At 29.6% G+C, this 25,391-nt stretch overlaps 2 protein-coding genes and 1 pseudogene across 8 annotated transcripts; 2 read left to right on the plus strand and 1 right to left on the minus strand.

Annotated features, from left to right (window-relative positions):
* The first annotated feature begins 3,460 nt into the window (after positions 1-3,460).
* On the plus strand, positions 3,461-4,350 carry LOC149519136 (uncharacterized). The gene is made up of 2 exons (XM_089760213.1): positions 3,461-4,010; positions 4,328-4,350. Exons 1-2 carry the CDS (start codon positions 3,461-3,463, stop codon positions 4,348-4,350), a joined length of 573 nt encoding a protein of 190 aa, XP_089616339.1.
* A 724-nt stretch (positions 4,351-5,074) lies between these two features.
* LOC111288694 (uncharacterized) lies at positions 5,075-8,976 on the plus strand. Of its 7 annotated transcripts, none has more exons than XM_089759534.1 (5): positions 5,075-6,741; positions 7,240-7,301; positions 7,446-7,486; positions 7,568-7,660; positions 8,106-8,514. In XM_089759534.1, the coding sequence occupies exons 2-5, from the start codon at positions 7,265-7,267 to the stop codon at positions 8,271-8,273; spliced, it is 339 nt and encodes a 112-aa protein (XP_089615660.1). In that variant the 5' UTR covers positions 5,075-6,741; positions 7,240-7,264; the 3' UTR covers positions 8,274-8,514. The 7 variants fall into 7 exon arrangements, 4 of the variants coding, with proteins under 4 accessions (XP_089615660.1, XP_089615659.1, XP_022735417.2 ...); XM_089759533.1 differs by having other exon boundaries at positions 5,149-6,741; positions 7,428-7,486; XR_016341538.1 differs by lacking the exon at positions 8,106-8,514 and adding an exon at positions 8,579-8,976 and having other exon boundaries at positions 5,079-6,741; positions 7,240-7,486.
* Positions 8,977-21,150: 12,174 nt separating this feature from the next.
* Positions 21,151-22,453, minus strand: LOC149519137 (protein METABOLIC NETWORK MODULATOR 1-like; annotated as a pseudogene).
* Between the last annotated feature and the right edge of the window lie 2,938 nt (positions 22,454-25,391).

Here is a 25,391-nt window from a genome sequence, read left to right on the forward strand (position 1 = left end):
GGTGAAGCTAGCATATGATTATGCTCTGCATGAAATTGGGAAACAATCCATTTTTTTTCTTTCATAGATATTTAAAACACTGCTTTACAACCTTCTCTTATCTCATATGGTTCTGCACACAATCTATTTTCTTTCTCTAAGCATTTTTTTGCTCACACACCTTCTTTTAAACAAACAAATTCTTGATCAATCACTGCTTGATTAGTTCTTGATCTAGTAATACAATTTTTCCATATACCAAAGCCTTTGGATCTCGTATATTTATTTTAATATTCTTGAGCATCATTTGATGACTCAAATTCTATGCAAACTTATGGTTCTAATAATGTCTCAATCCTTGATTCTTCGATGACATGCTCCATTACATTTTCACCTCTAAATACTTATTTTATTTTCATGTTATCAATCTTATCATCCTCAACTTCTTTCATTTCCATCATATCAACCTCTTTTATTGACATATTTTACATTTTAATGTTGACAAAAAAAGGCAAAGAAACAATCTAAATATTCAGTTTAATTAGATATAAAAAACATAAAAAGTTATATGTCATACATATAGGATATAAGACAATTCTATAAATTGCAAACTTTAGGAAAAATAAAAATGTTCTTGTAAGTTAATTTATATTTTAGTGTTTGCTTCGAGAATGATACCTTCTTGGTGCAAAAGAATAAACTTATTTGTATAAGAAAATAATAGTAATAGTATGAAAGGACCACAATTTGAACCATGGCATGGATGTGATCTTGGTAAATTACAAAAACACACACTTGAATAAGTAAATATCGATACTTCAAATGTTCCCATTTGCTATATCTAAAGTGAGATTTCATGTGAAAAAGAAACTAGAAGTTCAAAGGTGAACCCTTTAGCAAAAATTTTCACACATTCTAAATATAATAATTGTACATACTAACCCTGTCAAAAATCATAGATGCTCAAAATGATAACCATAAATAAAAAAGGTATCCTCCCTCCCCTTATCTCTCTCTATATATGAAGAATAGGCAACCAATGAGAAACATACATCCTTGGTCCAAAGACATTTATTTTTGAAGTTATAGAACTTCATAGTTTGTATTTCTTTACAGAAAGCTATACTAACATACACCATATAAATGAATATATACATGTGAGTGTAGGTACAACAAAACAATCACTAATCAACAAAAAAAAGATATAATTAGCAATATCATATATAATTGGCTTTAGTGATGAAAAACCTTCGCTCTAATGCTTGTAAAGTGCATTTTTTTTATTTATAGAACCTGAGGTTGTAGCCATTAGAACTAAACTAGTCTAACCCAATTTAAAAATAAGAACTGAATTTGCATTAAGTCAAGTAAAAAACAACTAAAATGGTTTCAGTAATAATCCAAAGATTACTTTTCAGCAAAATTAGTTTTCAACCAAAAGAAAAGAAAGGAAACTAAAAGTTTATGAATCGTTTCTGGGGTAACTAATCAAACATCTAACCCACAATTTATTAGAGGAACATTCACATGTCAATTCTAAAATTATGAAAAATAATTTAATAAAATGTGCATTCAACCTATTAGAAAGGAAAACTAAAAATTAATACTTGTGTGGAATAAACACAAAAAAAAAAAAAATTACCTTGCAAAGAGAATTGAAATTAATGAAATGAACAAAGGTCTACAATGAAAGCTTGAAAGAGAGAATTGAAGGATTATAATAGAGAAAAGGTCTGAGATAGAAGGTCGAAAGAAAGCTTTTAAGTTTGGGAGATGCATGAATGAGAGAGGTATGGAGAGAGATAGCAAAAGTTTGGGAATTAACAATAGTGAGTGTAAAGTTGACATTAACGGCAAAAAAGAAAATTTTTCTATAAAGATACATGGAAGTAAAAAGAGCCACTTCTGAAGTTTTTAGTTTCCACTGATAGTGGATTGAATAATAATCTTATGAGTATTTAGGAATGTGAGGGTTTGGAGTAAATCATTGCCAATGATGATAGTAATGGAAAAGATCAAATGTCATCATTGTCGTCATCGCCATCATCATTATTATCAATGGGTTTTTTTAAACATATATGCTTCTGTTCACTACATGAAATCAAAATCTGAAGGTTCAATAAGTTGAAAAATGTCTTTTCAGTTAGTATTGCTCTACCATGCTTATAAAAAATATGGTAGATGGTGCTTATGAACTAGAGCAAATAAAAGTAATGGTTTTCCCTACATTATGGATGTTAGATCTCCTTTAATTACCAAGAGGTCCAAAACTTAACAATTTTTTCTTTATGAGTTACCATTTTGTAATTTTTAGATATCCTTCATCATTCATTGGTTTTGTTGGGATTTTTCTTGAATCTCATAATCCCATATCAAAAGTTATAAGAGTTTTGAGTTTGTCCTGTATCCCACATCAGGAGTTTAGTAAAGGTATAAGGGGTTTCACTCTTATAAATAAGATATTTTATTTTGGTTTAGTAATCTCAAATAGTTAGGCACCAAGAAAATAGCTAGGTGAGTAGGGTATTAAAAGGGTATAATTGGATTTTAGGTTAAGTTTTGAGTAAGGAATTTTAGGAAACTTTTCTCATTCTAAAAGTCTCACAGTTGTAAAGATTTATTTGTTAGTAGATTAGTTTTAAAGTAGGTCATTTTGAGTTAGGCCAAAACAAATATATTTGTGTGTTCTTATTTTTTATTTGAGCTTGCTATTTTGTTTATGGGTGCTGCATGTGTTGACTTTTCAACAAGTGGTATCGAAGCTGCAGTGATCTTGAGGTTCATGAAAAGAAGAGACTAGTCCAAAAAATCGTGAAGCAAATATTTCAAGATATCTAAAGAAGGTATGTTTAGTATGCATATGCCTAAGTTTGAGATTTCGTTATTTGATGAAAAGAGTAATTTTAAGTTATGACAAAGTACGATTCAAAATCTATTAGTACAATAAAGGTTGGATCAGGCATTAGAGAGTAGTAAGCCTTAAGAAATGTTTGATAATAATTAAAATAGAATTCAGAAAAAAGCTATTAGTACTATTAGATTGACGCTAGCTCTAGAGCTAAAGTATAGTGTGTTGACTAAAAGTACTCTGAAAAGTTTGTGGGATAAGCTTGAAGGTATTTATGCTTCAAAGTTATTGACTAATAGATTATGTTTGAAGATGGATCTGTATTCTCTGAAGATGAAAGAAGGTACGAGTCTTCATAATCACCTGCATGAGTTTAATAGATTGGCTTCTCAATTGTTGATGATTTCTGTTGATAAGTTAAAAGATGAAGAGAAGGCTTTAATTTTACTGTCATCTTTGTCTAAGTCTTATAGAATTTTAGTTTAGACTTTGTTGGTGGGTAGGTCTACTTTGAAGTTAGATGATGTGACTGTTCTATTACGTGAGAACGAAAGGCTTATAGGAGCACAAAATTTATCACTTATGGATAGTATACTAGCTGTAGAGGGTTTTGATTGAGGGAAGACTTAAAAGATGATTGATGGATCGAGAGGGAGATCCAAGTCAAAAGATAGAGATTACACTGACATAAAATGTTATTCATGTGATAAAAAAGGACATATTCAAGTGCGCTGCAAGAAGCTAAGAAGGGATATGGTAGCTTTCAAAAGGGTGAATGATGAAAAGAAATCAGATAAAGGAAAGTGTGTTACTATTGCTGTTGTATCTGATGATGATGATGTCATTTTGATGACTTCTATGGATGAGACTCAAACTTTAAAAGGTGATAAAGGTTGGGTTTTAGATTCAGCTGCTACAGTTCATATCTACAATTGTAGGAGTTGTTTTGTGGAATTTGAAGAGAATGAGAAGTATAAGGATATTGTGGTTACTAAGAACGAAAAGGTACAAGTTCAAGGCATTGGGAGTGTTCACCTTACATCTCACAATGGTGTTGTTAGGATGCTTCATCATGTAAGGTATGTACCGAGTTATAGCTATAATTTAATTGCTTTGGGTGAGTTAGCTTCTCAGGGGTACACATACTATGGTAGTAATGATTCATTGAAAGTGTACAAGAATGGTAGTATGATTCTACAAGGGAATAGGATCAAAAATCACTTGTACATGCTTGATGGAAGCTCAATTGTTAAGATCCCTGTGATGAAAGAAAAGAAGAAAAGTAAGAGTGTTAGCTTTGCAAATACTATTGAAGTGTTTGGAGATTCAAGTCATTGGAGGATTTGTTGGGATTTACCTTGAATTTCATAATCCCACATTAAAAGTTGTAAGAGTTTTGAGTTTATCTTGTATCCCACATCGAAAATTTAGTAAAGGTATAAAGTGTTTCATCCTTATAAATAAGATGTTTTGGTTTTGGTTTTGATTTGGTAATTTCAGATAGTCAGACACCAAGAGAATAGCTAGGTGAGTAAGCTATTAAAAAGGTGTAATTGCATTTTGAGTAAGGAGTTTTGGAGATTTTTCTTATTCTAAAAGTCTCACAGTTGTAAAGATTAATTTGTTAGTGGTTAAGTTTGAAGTATGCCATTTTAAGTTGGGCCAAAACAAATATATTTGTGTGTTCTTATTATTGATTTGAGCTTACTATTTTGTTCGTGGGTGCTACATGTGTGTGTTAATTTCCCAACAAGTTGTACTCTTAATGGTTTCATGAAAATACCCTTCCTTAACAAAGAGTCTATATATTTTAAGAAGGGAAAATAGTAAATGGTTAAAGAGTTGAGATGGAGAATTTTGCGTTTATATGAAAAATCTATGTGTAACTATCATTTATCAAAAAAATTGTTATCTGATAAAAAGAATATAAAATCTTATTATAAAATTTTAATTTTGATAAATTACTTAAACAGTTGAGTTCAGTGACAAATACAAAAAGAATAATTGAAAAAAAAAAAAGGATCAATCAACGATATGATTTGTTGATAAAACGATAAATTTTTTATTTTAAAAATTAAGATTTAAATTTTGATAATCTTAAAGGTATAGCTCCCAATACTAGGAAATATGTTTAGCCAACCCTTGTCTCGTTGTATTTCACCAAGGAATTGAATAAGAAAAATGGTAATCTATAACTATATATAACATCTATACCCTGATTCAATTTGCCTAGACACCTCTTTATTGGCTTAAAAAAATTATGGGAAAAATATGGGAAGAAAAAGATTCCAAAGCTTCTCCTCTTTTTTTGTTCTTCTTCTCCTTTTTCTCCCTTCTTTTTCCTTATTTCTTTTTTGTTGTCTTTTTCTTATCTCCTAGCCAATTCTGGGCCTTGCTTGGTCGCCGATCGTCACCTCTTTTCTCTTCCTTCTTTTCTCTTCTCCTTTTCTCTTTTGCCAGCCAAATCTTTGCCGAATTTACTGGGTTTCTCACAATTTGTGAGGATTGCGGTTTTTGCTTTCTTTTTTTTTTTTTTTGTGTTTTTTGATTATGAGTCTTGTGATGGGTTTTTTATAATATATTGTTTATTCTTTAAATCGTTTATTCTTTATAATTTTGTGATAGATATATGAAAATTTGTTTTGAGTTTGAATGCATTTGCTTTGTTTTTCTGACTATTTTTTATCATTTTGTTTGATGTAGAAGGAGGTGTGTTTTGAGTATAAATTTGGTTTGAGTTTATGTTGTAAGTTGTTTTTATTTCATGCATGAATTTCTTTGCATGTGCTATAAACTGATATAATCTATTGTCTTTCCAGTAAAAAATGTAAGCAAAAATAAAAAGGAACTGGGTTTTCTACAGTAGAATTCTCTGTATGTCGATAATTATCCTTTCCTTTTTTTTTTTTTTCTTTTCATGTTTAGTAAATAAAACAGGGGCCTTTTATTAATTAATTTTCAAAGGTAAAATTTTATATTATTAAATATTAATATATTTAAAATAAAATAAAGTTTAAAAAGAAAAAATTTGATAGAGGAAGTACGTATAACATTGTCTGTGATTCGCTTTCGTAATTAATTTTTTTGCTGTAAATCTCAGATTCTACGAAGATGAATTGCAAGGCGTAATTTTTTGCATAATATTTCTGTCATGGTTTTCACTTTCACTCTCATTGGCGATAGAAAATGTTGAAGTTGTCATTGAATGAGCAAATAATTTTATTGTTTGGTTTACTTTTTAGGATCAAATTTGTTTGTTGTAATTTTTCACTACAGTTATTGGTTTATTTGGAATGGAGTTAAGAAAAGTTTGTAGCTTTACTTAGATTTTTGTTTGATCTGATGGTTGTATTTGTAGATTGAATGCTTTTAGATCTGTTAATTAGATTTCTGTCATGCTTTTAGACTAAGCTTTACTCGGTCTGGTATTGCTTAAACAAGGGATGATAGACTTTTTGGTCAGTTCAAGGGTAGAGGAACTGAAAGATTGAATGCCATAAGGTTGAATAGAAAAAGACTGCAAAATTCAAATGATAATTTAACAATGCCTGTTGAAGATGGATTGATGAGAAGTGATGTAAATGGTGGATTATCAACCTCATATATCAATTTGTTTTACTGTTGGTATAAATAGAGAGTCAAACAATCTGAATATATATGCCTAAACTTTTAAAGGTGGCATAGAAACTCTGGCTATCACACAGAAGCATTTGGATAACTTAGGCGACAATGGCAGTGATATTTTACTTCAATAGACTACTACTATAAGATAATATAATATAATATTTGCCTGTTGAAATCTTTCTGCTTTCGATCCTTACTCTGATGCATCATTGAATTGCCTGCTAATCTTCATTGTCAATTTTAGGTCAGGCAAAACACAACTGGCACATACTCTATGCGTTTCTACACAGGTTCCTTTCTCACCTTTGTGATCCATGACTGTGAGATCTTTATTAATCCTTAGAAATTAGGGATGAAAGAAAAAAGAAGAGAGTTCTAAATCAACTCCAAACAACCTGTGCTACTTGCTTGATTTTGGAGGAGATTCCATTTGTCCCATATTGGTTCTTTGAATAAGAAAACCTTGCAAAAGTTTAACATGGGTAATGATAGATATGCTATGTCTGAATCATAAAAATGCACAACAAATCACTTTTGCTCACTTATCCTTGGATTTGTTTTTAGTGAAAGGCAGGACTGCGAGAGTATACATAATATGACTCCTCAGTCTATCATAAATTGAAATATTATCTGTCAATCAAAAGAATTGTTTGTTGGTATTCAAAACGTAGATTATGTGGTAAAAACATTATGTTTCGTGGATGGTATTGCTTTAGTTCAATTAGCTTACCATAATTTCGATATTCAAATTGAACTTTGTTGATGAGATATTTATCTTGCCTTTGCAGCTTCCTACAAACATGCGAGGTGGGAATGGAAAAGTGGCTTACATTGATACTGAAGGAACTTAGTATCCTTTCTATTCTTTTAAATTTTCAAATTACCTATTATAGTTTCTCTGGTGTGAGAAGTTAAGAGTATTATCTTCAATAATTCCAAACTACATTTACCGTGTTTTCTTCAACTACATGCACTGATCGAATTATACCCATAGCTGAAAGATTTGGGATGGACCCAGGAGCTGTTTTTGCAAATGTAAGCATCGATATCAGTAGAACTTTAATTGAATTTGTAGAAACAGATGTTAATTATTGGTAATTTTCTATGATGGCAAAGATTGTTTATGCTCGTGTATACACATATGAGCATCAGTACAATCTGCTTCTTGGTTTGGCCGCAAAAATCTCTGAAGAACCATTCAGACTTTTGGTGAGTATCTTATTGTATGTTAAAACCCCATGTCTCCAAAAAGGTATTTTACATGGGAGTTTGTTTGGCTTTGAAGTTTTGTTTCCAATATTTTTTCATCTTCCCAAAATCATATTCTTTTGTTTATAGCACTATTTTTCTTTTGTTTCCTTTTTTTTTAAAAAAAAAAAATCTATATCATGTAAACCTTCAATGTTTTTGTATTGTATTTAGGATTAAAAACATTGATAATTCTTCTATTAAATTAACATTTGCAATTTTTTATAGTATCCTTTCTGACATTCAAAATGAATAAATGTATATCTTCTAGAGTGTTTTATGTTCATGTTTTTTAACAAGTGGGGTTGAAAAGAAAAATAATTTGTAGAGAAAAGTAATTAATCTTATTATTTTGGAAACTTTGATTTGTCTGACAATGTAAGCTTTCTGCAAATTATTTGGATAGACTTCTGCAATGTGGTATTCGAGTAGAAGGAAAAGGAGCACTACAGACAAGAAACACAAAGGACCAAAGAAACAAGCCAACTTAGATAACAGAAGAAGAAAAAACAAAGGAAACTGGCCAACCAGAAAAATTCTGAAGCTAAAAAGAAGAAAGCAACGGAATTATTGAGCTAATAGTCCCAATCTCCAAGTTTAATCCATACATCAATATATAATTGATTAAAAATGAAATAGCTGGTTGATAATAGTATAGTATTTGACATGCATATGCCCCTTTTTCTTTTCGGCTTTAAACAACGTGACAAGTCCTATAACTGAGATTTCTAGAGTAAGTATGTAGTGACATTCCAAACTTCAAACTTGTTTTATATATGACACAGCACGAACCTTGATGCTGTATGTCTTGCTCTTACATGTTGTTCCTCACTTCGCTTGGCATGTTTGTGGTCCTTAATGTCCCTGTTGATCAACAAGGTTCTAGAGCACAAAACAACACTTTCCTCTATGGTGGTTAGAGATTTGTGACTAAATTCGTAAGCAATCAAACAAGGAGGGAGTCTAATGCTGATATCGTGGATTTTGTTTGACGATGTTGTTTGCGCTCATATTTTCAAATTGTGGATTCTGTGATTGCTTTATTTCGAGTGGATTTTACAGGGAGAGAAGAACTTGCTAAGTGCCAGGTTTATCTTGAAATAGCTATTACCACTTAAATATATAAAACCTTGCTTTTGAGTCGATTCTCTTTCATCATATGAAAAAACGATAGATATTTATGTCGATTGTATTGCTCATGGCACTCGCTTTGCAGTATATATCATTGTAAATGAGGTCACAGTAAGAATATATAACTTGGTTCTCTTAAGCTAAAATTTTTGTTCACTTTAGTTCTAAAATGCTACGTGTTGTATGCCCCACAATATAGATAGTGTTTAGGGTTCGATTTGTTGTTCTAAGATAGAAGATACTTTCAATTTATTTTAATTTTGTAGCTAAATTACAAATATATAATTTTATTTTACTTTCGTAACAAGCACAAACTTGAAATCTAACAATCATAATAAAAGAGACTCCAAAGAAATTAAATAAAATAAAGAAGTCTTTGATGCAACTTTTCTCCGTAGTTTCAATTGGTCAATGAGATTTCAAGTAAAAATTTTCAATATTTGTGGATAGTTGAAGGTTTTGTTCGGTTGAAGCAAAGTTTATTTCTATTGCTTTGAACTCCGAAAAAAAAATTTATCACTTGCATTAATGAAATATTTTATAAATATTTTAATTCTATTTTTTTGTGTAAAAATTAACAAATTGAAATTATAATGATAAAATTTAATATTCTCCCATCTCAAAATAATCGTCCCTAATTGATTTTTTGGTTAAATTAATTTGATTTTGATCATTATTTTTAATAAAATTATAAAATTTTAAAAAATAAGATTTGCAAATTTTGAACTTCAAATTTTTTCAAAATATATTTTTTAAAGTTTTAATTTAATATAATATTTTAAAAAATGAAGATGAAAATTGAATTAATTTGAATGAAAATCGATAAAATATAATTATTTTGGGATAGAAGGAGTATTAAACCATAATATACAGACAAATTTGACTTTAATCTCAAAATTTTTTAACTAATTTACTGTTAGCGAACCTCAAATGGTATTTGGATACAGAAAAAAAATTATTTTATGAAGTATTTGAAGCAGATATACTAATTGTGTTTGGAAAATTTTTCTACCATTAGATAGGACCTTGCAACATATATGCAATACGTTAGACTTGGTAACATTTTAAGTGTTAAAAGACGTGTGGAATCTAATTAACTCTAATTAATTTTGACGTTCATTGTCTGTATCCAAAATCAATACGTGAATCGACTTTTAAATATGATCAATCGAGTTGAATGGGATGATAAATTTTCTTCTTAGAGCCTGTAGATAACAAAATTTTCTAGACCAAATTTTATATGTAAGAGTATTATTAATAAAGGTGTTTTGGGATTTTTCATAAAAAATTTGGTTGCTCTAATTATACTTATATTTGAAGACTTTCGATTTGAGGTGGTGTATATTTTAGAGAGAAAGAGAAAAAAAACGTTAGAGAGATGGTGAAATGTGCAATTGGAGTTTGTTTGTAATCTCTCTTTTATCATAATGAAGATATGTAGCATCTGCAAATAAACATGACTTTCACGTTAAGAGAAAATCACTATAATTTGTGTGCATCTTTTGTATTCTATTTTTTTTTTATGTATTTATTTATCATTGTTTCTTTCAATTAAGTTCAGAGCTTTAACTCTAAAATAATAAGTTGTTTCTTTTCATTGTCTACCAGAAAATGACAGAACAATAAAGGATAGGTGCGACATGTGAGAGTTGAGATTGTAATTGCAGGTGGCAATTTAGTTGTGTTTACAGATATAATGAAATGATATTTAGTCTTATACAAAAAGGAAATGTCAAGTAATGAAATTTATCCTTGTACTATAATTAAAATGAATATTTAATCACTGTATAACATTACTAAAAAATAATCATGGACCCTTGTATGGTTGGTCATTAAATAGCATGAGGGTATAATCTGATACAGAATTTAATCTCTAAAATAAACTAAAAGTAGTGGGTTTTTATTCTATTTAAAAATGCTTATGATCGAATTTAATTCTGATTGAGCATAACTAGATTAATAATAAATTTTAGATTTATTAAGCTCGACTCAATCAAAAAGTGATCTTGATTTTAATCTTTCAAATAACAAAAATAAATTTTATAATAAATGTTAATTATGATAAATAAAACTTAAAAAATGATTTTATTAATTTAATATTTAATTGAAATTGATACATGTAGGTATAAAAAAATTAATATACACATATGTATTATTTATTTTTATATAATATATATATAACTATCAAGTCCGACTATTATAAAAATAAAAATTATAAAATTAGGCTTGGGCCATAAATGTTATTCACAAAAGCTTATCTATTTAAAAAAAAAAAAATTCAATTTAAATCTTGATCCATTTGGCAAACTTAATATTTATGTGTAAACACTTTCAAACTTTGAACTAATTTTCAGCCGTGAATGATTATTTTGATTCTTGAATAGATGTATCCGCAAAGGTCAATCAAAAATAAAATAAAATAATGCAGAAAAATAATTGAAAATATATATATATAGGTAGATCAATTCAAAAGTGCATCAATGATGCCATGTCCCACTAACGAAAGCTGTGAATTGCAATCTAATGCAATTGAGATAAATGATAGATCAGTTTCCTTCAAAATTTCGAACAAGCAAAAAATATAATAATAAAGGTGTGAAATAAAGTCATTACTCCCATCTTCCAACTCCCAACTCCCAACTCCCAACTCCTAAGAAAAGGACAAGATGCTTGGGCCCTCATCTAGTTCTCTTCCATTAAGGATTTGAATAAGAAAAATGGTTATAGTTACAGTTCAAAGAAATTAAGGAAGTATTTGATGCCACATTTCTCAGTAGTTTCAATTGGTCACAGGATTTCAAGCAGAATTTTCCGGTATTCATGGATACTTTAAGGTTTTTCTTTTTTTTTTTTTCATGTGTAGGAAAGTTAGATTGTTACTTCAATTTTCTTTTAATTAAAAAAAATGACGGAATTAAAAACTCATGGAGTCTGAAAGTTCATATTTTCTAGTATATTTATTATAAGGTATAAGTAAGTAAATTTGATTATTAAATATAAAATATGGAATTATCATCAAAATTTTTATTTAAATGCAATTGTTCCCTTAATCAAATTTATTTTTTTTAAAAGAGATTTTAAGTTTAATTAATTCAGGCTCTTTAAAATAATAGATTCTATTTTATAAAATCAGATCAAATTCAAAAATACGATTACGTACAAGAAAAGATATAGCATCCCTATAACGTTTATCTAAAAAATGATACCAATTAATTTTATGTTATCCATTAAACCTTCAAAACATCTAAAAAATTTTCAAAACTATTTTTGTATTGAAAATTATCCTTAATCAAAATTTTAGAAAAAATTAATATCTTAACTTTTTTCTAATTGTTCAAAATTTTATCTTAAAAAAATTAATATTTCAACTTGTCTTAACATTTTCAAAACAATTTAATTTGAAGGAAAATTTTATATTTTAATTTTTTAAAATTTATTTTCAAATCAATAAAATCTTTTAATATATTGATAAAATTTATTTTTACAAAATTATTTTCAAACTCATAAAAATCTTCCAATCTATTGGTAGAAATTTATGGATTTTCTTTCTAAAATTTTATAAACAAACTTATAAAATATTTTGACATGTTAGTAAGATTTTATTTTAAAATGAATTTTTAAAATTTTAATTTAAAAAAATTTTCAATATATTAGTAGGATTTTAGTTTCAAAATGAATTTTTAAAATTAATGTTTACTTTTCTTTTTTTCTTTTATTTCTTGAAAAATACTAGCAAATAAATAAAAACAAATAAATGAATAAACAAAAATAAAAATAAAATACCCAAAAAAACAACTCAACTTAATCAACAGCTTGGTCAATGATCAACACCTCAACTAACAGATCAATCAACTTGGATAAACAATTGAAAAGGCCCGGCTTGGCTCTGGATCAGCTCTAATTGGGTGCATGAATCCTAAGTGCCAGGTCGCACGTGGATCAGCTACCGAAACTTGTTATTTATCTAAATAATTATGTTAAATTAAATAATAGGTTTCATTCAAAAATTAATACACATTTAGTTTAATAAATAATTTTAATGTATTTAAAATCTTAAACTTAGATTTGATTATAAAAATTATTTAAATAAGATTTAATGAAAAAAATATAAAAATTATTTGATAGATAATTTTACCTTTGTGGGATGGAATTATAATTCTATTTCATTTAATAAATTAATAAAAAATTATTTTATTAAAATTAGTTAATGATAAATTTGTATTATATGTTGATAAGTTTGTGATAGATTTTTAATAAATTTGTGTAAATTTTTTTTTCCATATGACCACACACACTAAACTATCATTATGATAGAAAATTGTGACAATATTAATAACAGGTTTTAATTTTTTGAAGATAAAATGTAATAAGAAATAATAACGAAATTAGTAATAGTATTTCGCATGGTGTGACAAAATTTGTGATAAAATTTATTGACAATATATGAAAATCATGATAGAATATTATAATAGATTTTTCAATATTGTAATAGAATATTGTAACATAATATTGTGGCATTTATTTTGAATTTAATACTTTAAAAAATTAAAAAATTTCAAAAAAAATTCAAAATATTTTTATCTTAGAGAAATTAAATTTCATATTTTATTAGAGTATATGAATTAAATTTCAAATTTCATGCTAATACAAAAATTAAATTTTAAGTTTTATTTTAATATAAAAATTATTTGTATAATTTAATAATTAATTTTATCTATCTCAATTATCATGTCAACAAATCATGCTAATACATAATCAAAATTAACGTTTACATCGTTAAGCTAACACCTACGTCAACAATTTTTAATAAAAAATTTTAATAAAATTAATGAATAAACTAAAATTATTAAATTAAAATAATATAAAAACTAAAACTATATAAATTATAATATAAAAATTAAATTTTAAATTTTCATAAAATATAAAATCCTCTAGTATAATTTAACTTTACATCTTTTATCGTATGAGGCGTAATTCAATACAGAATTTAATTTCATAAAACAAACAAAAAAAGTAGTTGAGAAAGTTATTGTTAAAAAATAATTGAAAAAAAATAAAAATAAAAATAAAAGGATCAATAATTTAAAATAGCATTAATGATGCCATGTCCCACTAGCATCATCTTGTCCTTTTCCTGGCAGTTGGGAGCAATGCTTTTAATTCAAAATAGCATTAATGTTGCCATGTCGCAGTTGCCAGTTTTCTTCAAAAATTCGTACGAGCAAAAGAAAAAAAAAAAAAAGAGGTGTGAATTAAAGGCATAACTCCCAACTGCCGAAAAAGGACAAGATGCTTGGGCCCTCGTTTCGTTGTCTTCCAGTAAGTAATTGGAAAATGGTAATAATGACGATAAAAGAGAATCCAAATAAATTAAATGAGTCTTTCATGAAACTTTTCTTTGTAGTTTCAACGGGACACAAACAAAATAATTAATAAAAAAAATATAATAATTAATAAATGAAAATGAATAAAGAAAATAAATAAATAAATAAATAAAGTTAGAATTGGACCTTTGAATCAAACTCAAACAAATTGTAAACTAAATTTCAAACGGATCAATTAAAATTTAGAATTTTATTAACGAACTCAAATTAAATTTAAAAGCTCCAGCTAAATGAAATGTTTATAATATTTATCTTATTCTTCTATTTTTATCTCTCTCCAAGAAAAAAATGTTGTTATATAATTTTATGGATTTCTTTGACTTCTAATTTCTATTTTATTTCATGTTATATCTTTTATGATTTGCTTTTAAACACCAAAAAAAAAAAGAAATGATTTTGAGATCGTCGGACGTAAAGAATTTTAAAAATCGAAAAAAATAAAAAGAATCACTACCAATCTTTTTTAAGGTGTGATTAATCACCTAAAAGTTTATCTTTTTAACAAAACTATAAAAATGAGTTTAAAATTTATCAAAAAGATAAATTTTGATCTACGAAAATCAGGTTGGATTCAAGAGTCGATTACGTATAAGGAAGGATTAGCACCCCCACAATGCCTATAAATTAGTACCAATTAATTATGTGTTATTTTCTATGTGGGATGAATAGTTTTAATTTGAAATTGAATAATAATCCATTTCGTTTGAAAAAAAAATTGTTAAAACTTTTTATTTAGGAATATTGAGAAAATCTTTAAATTAATGAATTATCTTCAAATTCTTCAAACATCTAAGTAGAATTTAAAATAACTCTTTTCACTTAAAATTTAACACAAAAATCCTTAAAATAAAATAACACTTTTATTGAAGATAATTGTTGGTAATTCTATAACATCTAGGCAGAGCACCAAAAATTTTTTCTTTCGAAATGTTATTTTTGTTTTATTTTATAATATCACAAATATATTTTTTAAAAGAATGTATTGTCTCTTTTTATTATAAGACACTTTATCATTCTATAGTAAAAATTAAAGACAAAAGAATGCAAATGACTGTTAACGATAACATGTTAATGTATGTATGCCAATAAATATTATGCAGGATGAAAAACAATTTTAAAATTGGGTTCTTAAGTATAATGAGACCACCTAAACTCTCCGACATCTAGGCAGAGCTTAGATGCGATTGTTTATATTTAAGATCCTAATTTACTATTATATTTTTTATTTATTAATGCATTATTAACGCGAATTAAGAATTCGTGTGAAAAATAAAAACTTAATGAAATAAAGTTTCCTAAATACCCCATCATCTAGGGTATATTCGGGAGCAAATCAATTCATTTAAGATTTTCACACGTATCCTTAAAGTTTCGAAATAGATTTAGGGTATAGGTTTAGGGCTTGCACGATTTTTAGGGAATGTTTAAGGGGTATATGCTAAATTTAGGGTTCAGACTCTTAGGGTTTAGGATTTTGGATTTTAGGGTTAAAGAAAATGTAAACATCTCTAAAAATCTCCAACATCTAGACGGACTTTTGGAGCAAGTTCGATTTTTATGATTTTTAAAAATTAATTTTTTGTTATAAAGAGTTAATATTAATTTGCTTAGTTAAAATATTAATTATTATTTTTAATAATAATTTTCCAACATCTAGGCAAAATTATCATTATTTAAAACACGATTGTATTCCTTCCAACATCTAGGCAAGGAAAAGTTATTATTATTATTATTATTATTATTATTATTATTATTATTATTATTCTATGCATATTTTATTGTTTTTTATTTAATACTTGGATTATTAAAAAAAACATTAATAGGAATTAAAAGTTTTTAAAAAACATTTGAATTTTATTATTATTATGGTCATTTAATTATTATTATTGTTAATTATTACCATAAATAAAAAAGTATTTATTTTAATAAACTCTAAAAATTTTAAAGCATGCAGAAAAAATAATAATAATAATGTTAGAAATGATATAAATAAATAATATATAAAAAAAATTTTACCTAAACCGGATCGGTCAACGGTCCAATCAATGACAGTTCAGCTAAGCCAAAAACAGAGGTGGTTGACAAGCAGTTCGGTTAAGCCAGTTGAGTGGCGGTTTGACTAATGATTTGACTGAGTCGGTTCAGGGTTGGTTGAGGGACGGGTCACCAAATCGATTGTTTAAATCTCTGGTCGGGTTCAGGTAAACACATGAATCCTCTTGGGTCCAATACGACGTTATTTTAGGCTTTGTTTCTCTTATATAAAAGCCAACCTTTTTTTTAACACATTTTTTCACTTTTCCAAAAAAAAAAAAGTTTTCAGTTCAAAAGCTTTCTCTGGCTTCACCGAAGTCTAGTGTACTGTTGTCATGTTAGTCGCCGTATGGGTCACCATAGGTGGTCGTTGTTGGTGATCGCCAATGATCGAAAAATTTTAAAATTCATCGAAAAGCTCCTTTCGACCTTCTGAGCTCAGATCCGTTATCCTTTTTTGCGAGAAATAGCCTCGATTGACGTAGATCGGGGTTTAAAATTTTTTATGTTTTTTTTTAAAATTAACTGATGATATTTTTTTTGCAGGTGGCTTCAACGCTGAAGCTCCTCCCTACGAGGAGGACTGTGTTTTTGTTTTATTTGTTTTTTTCATTTTTATGGATCTATTTTGGGTTTTTTTATTTTTTTATAAGTGGGGATGGGGAAATGTTTGGGTTTCTAGGAATGGTTTTAAGTTTCTAGGTGTGGAAGGTTTTGTGTTTTTAGAAATTGAGGTGTGTCCCAAAGCTTGGAAGGGGAGGAAACTGGGTTCTTTATAAGGTCGGGTATATGTTCGGGACAGTGGGTGGTTTAGGGCCTGTAGGGGGTGGCTGTAGGTGTTTGTAGGGCGGCTATAAAGCTTTGGTGAAAGGGTGGTTGGTCTAGTTAGGTATAAGTGTAGTTAGTCTGATGAGACTGGTCTAGTAGTTGGTCTGGTTAGGTCATAAGGGTCGCTGGTCTGATGGGACTAGGGTGGTTGGCCTGATGGGACTGGATAGCGGTGTCGTATACCAATCCCCTATTTTCTATCTTTTTTTTATTAATTAATTGTAATTTTTGTTTAATTAATAAATATTAAAGTAAAAAATAAAATAAAATATGTTTTGAGATTAAGAATGAGATTGGGTTTTGAGCTTAATTGGATCAAATTGGGCCTGAAGCCCAATTGAGTCAAAATCAGGCCTTGGAGCCTAGTTGAGCCAAAATCGAAACTAGGGCCCAGTCAAATTGAAATAGGCCTGAGCCTAAAAATCCAATACCCCAATGCACTTTAAAACGAGACTTGACTAAAAATCGAACAAATTTGGTGTCTACAGCTACCTTTCTTTGCACATTACTAAGAATCAGTAATATGATAAAGATAAAGACGTCAATTTTATCTGAAACTAAAAAATTTTGCTTTGTTTTTTTTTTTTTGTTTTTGTTATTTTTTTCTTTGTTACCATGAGTCAAAAAGTTAAGATGATCGAAATTAAATCATGAGTCGATGGATAACGAGATCGAAATTTAACTGCAAGTCCAAAAATAAAGAGACTAAGATTAAATCGTAACTCAAAGAAATAATGAGGATTGAGATTAAACCACGCCTTAAAAGTAAAGAGATCGGGATTGAACTACGAGTCAAGAAAATAAAGAGACTAGGATTAAACCGCAAGTCGAAAAAATAATAAGGATCGGAATTAAGTTGTGACTTGAAGTAAAAAGATCAGGATTGAACCACGAGTCAAAAAAAATGAGATCAAGATTGAACCGCAAGTCAGAGAGATAATATGATCAGGATTAGACTGCGAGTCAAAGAATAATAAGACCAGATTGAACTACAAGTCAAGGAATAACGATGATTGATATTAAACCATGGTCAAGAAAATAATTACGACCAGGATTAAATCGCGAGCCAATGAATCACAAGGACTAGGGTTGAACTACAAGTCAAAAGGATAAAGACGACTGAGACTGAACCACGAGTCAAGAGGATAAAGACGATTGGGACTAAACCACGAGTTAAGAAAATAATGATGATCGATATTAAACTACGAGTCAAGGATTAATGAGGATTGGGGTTGAACTGCGAGTCTAGAGGAATAACAAAGACTAAGATTAAACCATGAGTTAAGAAAATAATGATGATCGAGATGAAATCACGAGTCAAAAAATCACAAGGACTGGGGTTGAACTACAAGTTAATAAGATAAAGACAACCGGGACTAAACCATGAGTCAAGAGGATAAAGACGACTGGGACTAAACCACGACTTAAGAAAATAATGACAATCAGGATTAAACCACGAGTTGAGAGAATAAATGTGACCAAGACTGAGCTATAAGTTGAAAAATAGGGGATTGCTCACTCTATAGATTGACAGTTTCGATTTTAAGAATCGTGCTAGAGATAACATATCATCTTCAAGGCCATCATCTTTGTTTTGAAAAAAAAAATGCTGATTCTTCCTGATGTCTCATAAAGAACCTTTTATGTAACTTATCATGAGGTATGAGATCTATGCAATAATTATGATGAATGAAAAGACAAAGATGTAATCAAAGAATTATATCATGCGTTTCCAGCCAAGTTAATTCAACTTTTTGGTTTAATTTTTTCAAACTTTAAAAGTCATTTCCAATAGCTCGTCCTTCTAAGTCTTTCGATTTTTATCTAGAAATCTCCATCTTCTGATGGACCTATTTGGCTTTTAGTTACTCTAAAATCTTCTTTGAATTCTTTTTTTATCTCATCTCATTTCTTTATTTTTAATGATCAATCAATTTCATTTCATTCTTTTTAACCCTGTATTATTATTTCTGTCATTCTTATATTGCATTCTCTTTTCGAGTGATGTATCAGTCTATTATGAACTTTATCAATCATTATCTTAATTTTAAATGACAAATGCAATGATTTCAGGTTCAAGGTTGAGTATGAAACATGGTTAGTAATGGGGTATTTTGGGTTTAGAAAGATAAAGATAAGTATTTCGAGACACAAAGAACAGTTAACTCAAAAGTATTTCGAAAATCAAATGTCAATTCTCTAGATAATGAACATTTGAATGACCTTGGCCTACTCAGACCAAGTCTTTTCCAAAAACTCATTACATTTGCGATCTTGTCACGTTTGATTTCATATAACCAATCATTGCCCCATATCTGTGATTAATGAAAACTTGCCCTTTAAAAGTCATCTCTCTTAATTCTGGTAAATATTTGTCCATTTGGTGCCACTTCTTCATTCTTTGAAGGATTTTCTCCTAGCTTCACTTTCATTAAAGCTACCTTTCAGGTTTTCAGCTTAAATGACCCTTTTTTAGTTCAAACCACTCTTTTCAGGTTTTCAGTTTAACTCATCTCCCTTTTTTCTTTTCTTTTTTTTGTTTTTTTTCATTTTTTTGCATCTTTTTTTAAGCAAAATATTTCTTGATAGTGTCTAAATTCATAAGATTTGATAATTCATCACCATCCATTTCTGCAATGATCAGAGCTCCATCAGAGAATGTTTTTTTTTATCACATATAAACCTTCCCAATTAGGCATCCATTTTCCTCTATTGTCATGTTGATATGGCAAAATCTTTTTTTTAAAACCAATTCACCCTCACAAAAGCATCGAGGTTGTATCTTCTTGTCATGTGCTCGAGTGATTTTTTTTTGGTATATTTGCCCATGGTAAAGTGCCGAGAGCCTTTTCTCTTCAATAAGGTTCAGTTGCTCGAAACGATCTCAAACTCAATCTGCTTCATCTAATTTTACCTCCATCAAAACTCTTAGGGAAGGAATTTTTACTTCAATCGGTAGTACAACTTCCATCCCATACACTAACGAAAATGGGGTAACCCTCATAGAGGTTCGAATTGATGTTCTATAGGCAAGTAAGGCAAAAGGTAACTTTTCATGTCAATCTCTATATGTATCAATCATTTTTTCAATATTCTTTTGATGTTCTTATTCGTAGCTTCCACTGCACCATTCATTTTTTAGCGATATAGTGCTAAATGATGATACTTTATCTTAAACTGTGCGCACAATTCTTTCATCATTTTATTATTTAAATTGCTAGCATTATCTGAGATGATCCTTTATTGGAGCCCATACCGACATATTATTTCTCTTTTTATGAATCTGCACACTACTAATCATGTTATACTAGCGTACGAAGCTGCTTCTACCCATTTGGTAAAGTAATCGATTACCACAAAGGTAAAGTAATGCTCATTTGAAGCTTTTGGGATTATGGGTTCGATCACATCCATTCTTCACAAAGAGAAGAGTCATGGTGGTGCCAAGACATGCAGTGAGACTGGAGAGGAATGAATTTTATCTACATAAATTTGGCATTTATGGTACTTTCTTGCATAATTGATGTAATCATTTTTTATAGTAGACCAATAGTAACCTGCTCTCATAATCTGTCTGGCCATCATATACCCATTAGCATGTGTTCCACAAATGTTTAGATGATCTTAATATAAGGAAGTCACATATATTTTAGTAAGGGCCGTTTACTAAGTGTCCAACCATAAAATCGCTATGGGGAGCCCTCTAGTCGGACTCTTAAATGGACGCTAAATGATGACAAAGCATAAAGTAAAATGAAAATAGATTTTCTATAAATCTGTGAAGTGACAAAAAAAAAAGCTTTAATTCCAAGTAATGGTATCAGTTTTGATCCTCAGCTTAAAGGATAGAAGATCTCGTGCAGCATTTTATGCTTTAAGGTCATAACCGTCCTGGGATCATTTAGCTCTTTCGGCTAGTTTAGGATTTAAAACAATTTACAGAATTTATCTGATTCAACTAAAACACTCTACAAAATGCGAGCTAGCCCAGAACTTGCTAGTAAAATGCATGTTGAGTTAGACCCTCGAAACCTGTGAATGCTTGTTGGAATCATGCATTTTTTTATCTCCATGCTAAGTTTCTCCAAATCTAATGGCTGGCTCTTCAGTGCGAGATGCTTGGGTTTCCCTCTTGTTTTTTTAACAGCCTTGAAGAGGAGTGCAGTGTATCAGTCTATGTCAAACCTCAGGGCATAATAGATTAGTCAAATGGAAATAAAATTCTAGTTCAAAATTATTATACCTTCAGCAACTCAGTCATCTTTCCAATTCAAAAATTTTCCAAATGTTTGAGCACAGAAGAAGAATGAACAGGTTGTACAGCTTGCATTGGTTCAATAAAGAATGGCTGATCATCTTTCAGGTTGTGTCCAAAATTTTTGACCAAAAAATTACCACCTTGAGCCTCCGATGGTTATGGGGGTACTTGAGTTCTTTTCATGACTACAGTTAATAGTTTCTCAAAAGGCATGCCAATCATTGATATGGCTTTTGTCTCCAGCAAAAACTCTGTTGCAGGTTGATTATATGAAACAGTTTCACTTTGTATGCCTTTTGGCATGCTGTGGTTACTACTTAAAGATTGAGTAAGAAATATTTGATTTCTAACTGTTGGCATCTGGTTGGTGGGTTTTCCCTCATTTGATGTATCAACAGCTTCAGACACTTGTTTACCTTTAGAGGCCACCAAATAAGCTGGTTGGCTTGCAACCAGAGATGGTTGGTTGGAAACTGATTCGCGGTTTGATAAATTAGCAGTTTGGAGCACAATAGGCACCACAATGTCTCTGGTCATTAGTGGAGAAGCAGATTATGTTGACACCGACTGCGCATGTTTGCTTTTTGAGCCTTTAAGATTTGAAAACCAGGTTGAAGGCACCTGGTTGACAACAGCTGGTTCATTGAATGAATGAGCAAATCGATTTCTACGAGAATTGACATGCTGCTCATTCCTCTCCCTTGGGAAAGAAATCTCATTTCTTCTGATCATTTGAACATTTGGTGCCACATCATTCTCAACTGAAGCAGGAACAAAATGGTCAGGCTTGAAAACCACACCCCTTAAAGTGGTGTCAGAGTTGCCAATGCTAACAGTGAACAAATATCCTGCAACAAATGCTGCCTCAATAATACTATAAATAGAATGACCCACCATTATATCATTTGCATCATTGATTGAATTTGCTTGACGGGGTTAATTTTCATTCAACCCTTCAAATCCAGGTTGGATACGGGTATTCCCTGCACAGTTCATATTTGGATTCTCCCCCTGTTTTAGATTATATTTCGGATGTTTCCTCAGGGGACCACGTCTGCGCTTCAGCGAAACATCTGCTGATGCATCAGATTTATTCTCTTGGTCATTGTCTTGATCCATCACAAATTTACAGCAAAGAAATTGCTTTTTTCACAGATTTTAATACTGTTTCTTTCCTGGAAGACAAAAGGGCAGGTACATTATAGCCCTATACAACCAAGTTGGTACAAAGCACAACCGTGTTTAACAAACATGTCAAAAGGCAAATATTCAACTTCATAAATCATCAAGCAAGAATGTTGCCTTCTCAACACCACTGCAGGTCATTAAGGCCATGTTGAACACCCTTCCTCTTTAGGAATATCCCAGCCAACAATCATGTATCTTATTTAGTGAAGCTATCGAGCTATTGTCGGAGAAAATGGGGCAGTCATAATCATGTTTCTTATCAAACATAGGTAATGTGGACATCAATAATACTCATTCAACATGTATAAATCCAGCAAAGCAACATGACCCAAAATCATGGCCAACAGGTTGAATTAGCTAATTACAATAGGAATAAAAACCAAGAAATCATGGCTGAACATATTTCAATACAAATCTATCTGTTTGTGTTCCTATGAAAAAAAAATAGCCTCTAATTTTTTTCCTAACAATGAAAGAATCACTTCGAATTTCCATAAAAAATCTTAAAATTGTTCCAACAATTCAAACTTTCCGCGACTAAAATGGCATATTTTGATAAAAACAACACGGTATAGATCTCCCCCCAGCCTTGGATTCATTGAAGACTAAAGATAAACCCCCCCATTAACATGTTTCTTTTCTAAGATTTATGAACACTGATTTCATATAAAATTAATAATAATAAAGCTTCATGCAATATTTTCTATACAACTGAAACAGAGAAACTCACCTCATGCATGCAATCTATGAGACAAGCTGCACATTAATTTACTAACAAAACTAAATCATAATTATAAAATAATAATAATAATAAAAAAGAACCTTTATTCAATAATAACAACAAATTGTAAACATGCAATACATGCACAATTACAATAACATAGAGGAAATCCAAGAGAAAAAATGTTGGATAAAAAACCCAACAAAAACCTAATATCTGAGTCAAAAGAGTAATAAAGCACTACAAAAACCATTGAAACAAAATTTTCCAAAGATAATAAATAAAAATTCTATATATTACTGGTAAGAAAAGTGAAAAGAGTAGACCTTTTCACAGCATTTTCAACAACTTCAATCAAAAGGAGAGTCCTGCAACAAGCATAAATAAAAATATATTAATAAAAAAATGAAAACTCATAGATGTTCAGATTTTTAGTCTTTTATCAAAATATTTTAGAGTCTAAATAAACTTCCAAATATGCTAAAGATAATATGCACAAGAATTGCATGAAATGTTTTCATACTTTAATTGAAGTACTCATTGACAAATTGAACAAATTCAATATTAAAAAAGTAAATATAAAATTTTTAGTTTTAAAAAATTTAAGTACTAAATTTATTATGATATAAAAATTTTGTTGTATTCTACTGAAATTTTAGGGTTTTATATATATATATATATATATATATATATATGTTAGGATAAATAAAGGAAGGAGAAAAAATGGATTTTGATTCGTGAACTCTTTCTTTGTTTGGTCATTAAATCTTGTATCTCATGGGGCATAATTTGATTAGAATCTAATCCCTTGAATAAGAACAGAACTATGAATAAAAAAATAAAATAATAAAATAATTATAAAAAATAAGTCAAAAGAAATTAAAGTTTATTAAACTTAATAATTTAAAATATGATATAATAATATAATATGAAATGATACGAATAAAAGATATGAAAAATAAGATAGTTTAAAATCTTAGCAAAAACTCATATGAATTTAATAAAATTAAAAAAATATATTTCATATTTTCATATCTGACACGAATTATAATACATAATTTTTATGTAAAAAATTATACAAATATATAAATATTAATATTTTATATAATACAAATACATAAATTATCAAATCTAATTTACATCTTTTAGACCCATGCATTCCTCTTGCTATTACACTATTATTTATTGGTTGAATAATTTAGGAAAAAATTAAAAGAAAAGTGAAGCGAAACTCCATAAGAAAAGGATGATTGGGCTTTTGTCTGTCTTTCACTAATTCTTTCATCTTTCTAATTTAACGATGTAGACACCGATTTTGTCTCTATTATGTCCATTTCAGTTTTATAATAATAATAATAATAATAAAAATAAATATTTAAAATATATAATAATTAAAAAATTATTAAAAAAAAAGGAGAAAGGAAATGAGACAAAAACCAGGGGTTGGTACGACGTCGTTGCCACCCTTGTCAGCCTCCCGACCAGCCCCCTGTCAACCCCTTAATGCCCTCTTACCAGCTTCCTTTCAGCCCACCTACAGCCACCCAAATCCCCCTAATTGAAGCCCTTTAAAATCCCCAACCATTTCCCCTTCAAGCTCTCTCAGCTCTCTGATTGAAAAGAAAAAAAGACCCATTCAATCTACCCATGAAAACCATCAAGCTCAGACGAACTCTTCCCCCCTCAAAACACCCTCAACAGCCCCAGACAGACCTCCGTTTCCACACACAAAAAACCAAATTTCACGTAAACCCCCCAAAACACCCAAATCGAAAACGAAACAGATCTACACAAAACATAAAAAAAATAAACATAGTCCTTCCCGTAGGGAGGAACCCAACGCCAAGCTATCTGCAAGAAGGAAAACAAATAAGTTTTTGTTCACAACAAAAAAAAAAAGAAAGAAAAGATGAGAGATCCGAAACTTTGAAGACAAATTTACGACGGTCAAGCCACTTTCAGGCCAAGTGAAGGTCGGATCTGGGAAAGAGGGCGACCAAAAAAAATTTTGGTGACTTTCTTACCATTTTTTGGTCACCGATGACCATCACCGGCGGCGACTCACACGGTGATCGACGCAAGCACGATGTCGGATTCTGGCAAGACTAGAGAACCCTTCCCCCCAGAGCCTTTTTTTCTATCAAACGA

This window comes from Durio zibethinus, chromosome 4 (genome assembly GCF_047325235.1).
Source record: "Durio zibethinus cultivar Kanyao isolate XHJ-2024 chromosome 4, ASM4732523v1, whole genome shotgun sequence".
Taxonomy (NCBI): domain Eukaryota; kingdom Viridiplantae; phylum Streptophyta; class Magnoliopsida; order Malvales; family Malvaceae; genus Durio; species Durio zibethinus.

Coding starts and splice junctions, on each gene's coding strand:
- LOC111288694 (XM_089759532.1), top strand. CDS start 7,214: ATGAGATATTTATCTTGCCTTTGCAGCTTCCTACAAACATGCGAGGTG. Junction 7,302..7,427: donor ATTGATACTGAAGGAACTTA/GTATCCTTTCTA, acceptor CTACATGCACTG/ATCGAATTATACCCATAGCT. Junction 7,487..7,567: donor CAGGAGCTGTTTTTGCAAAT/GTAAGCATCGAT, acceptor ATGATGGCAAAG/ATTGTTTATGCTCGTGTATA.
- LOC149519136 (XM_089760213.1), top strand. CDS start 3,461: ATGATTGATGGATCGAGAGGGAGATCCAAGTCAAAAGATAGAGATTAC. Junction 4,011..4,327: donor ATTGAAAGTGTACAAGAATG/GTAGTATGATTC, acceptor TGGTAATTTCAG/ATAGTCAGACACCAAGAGAA.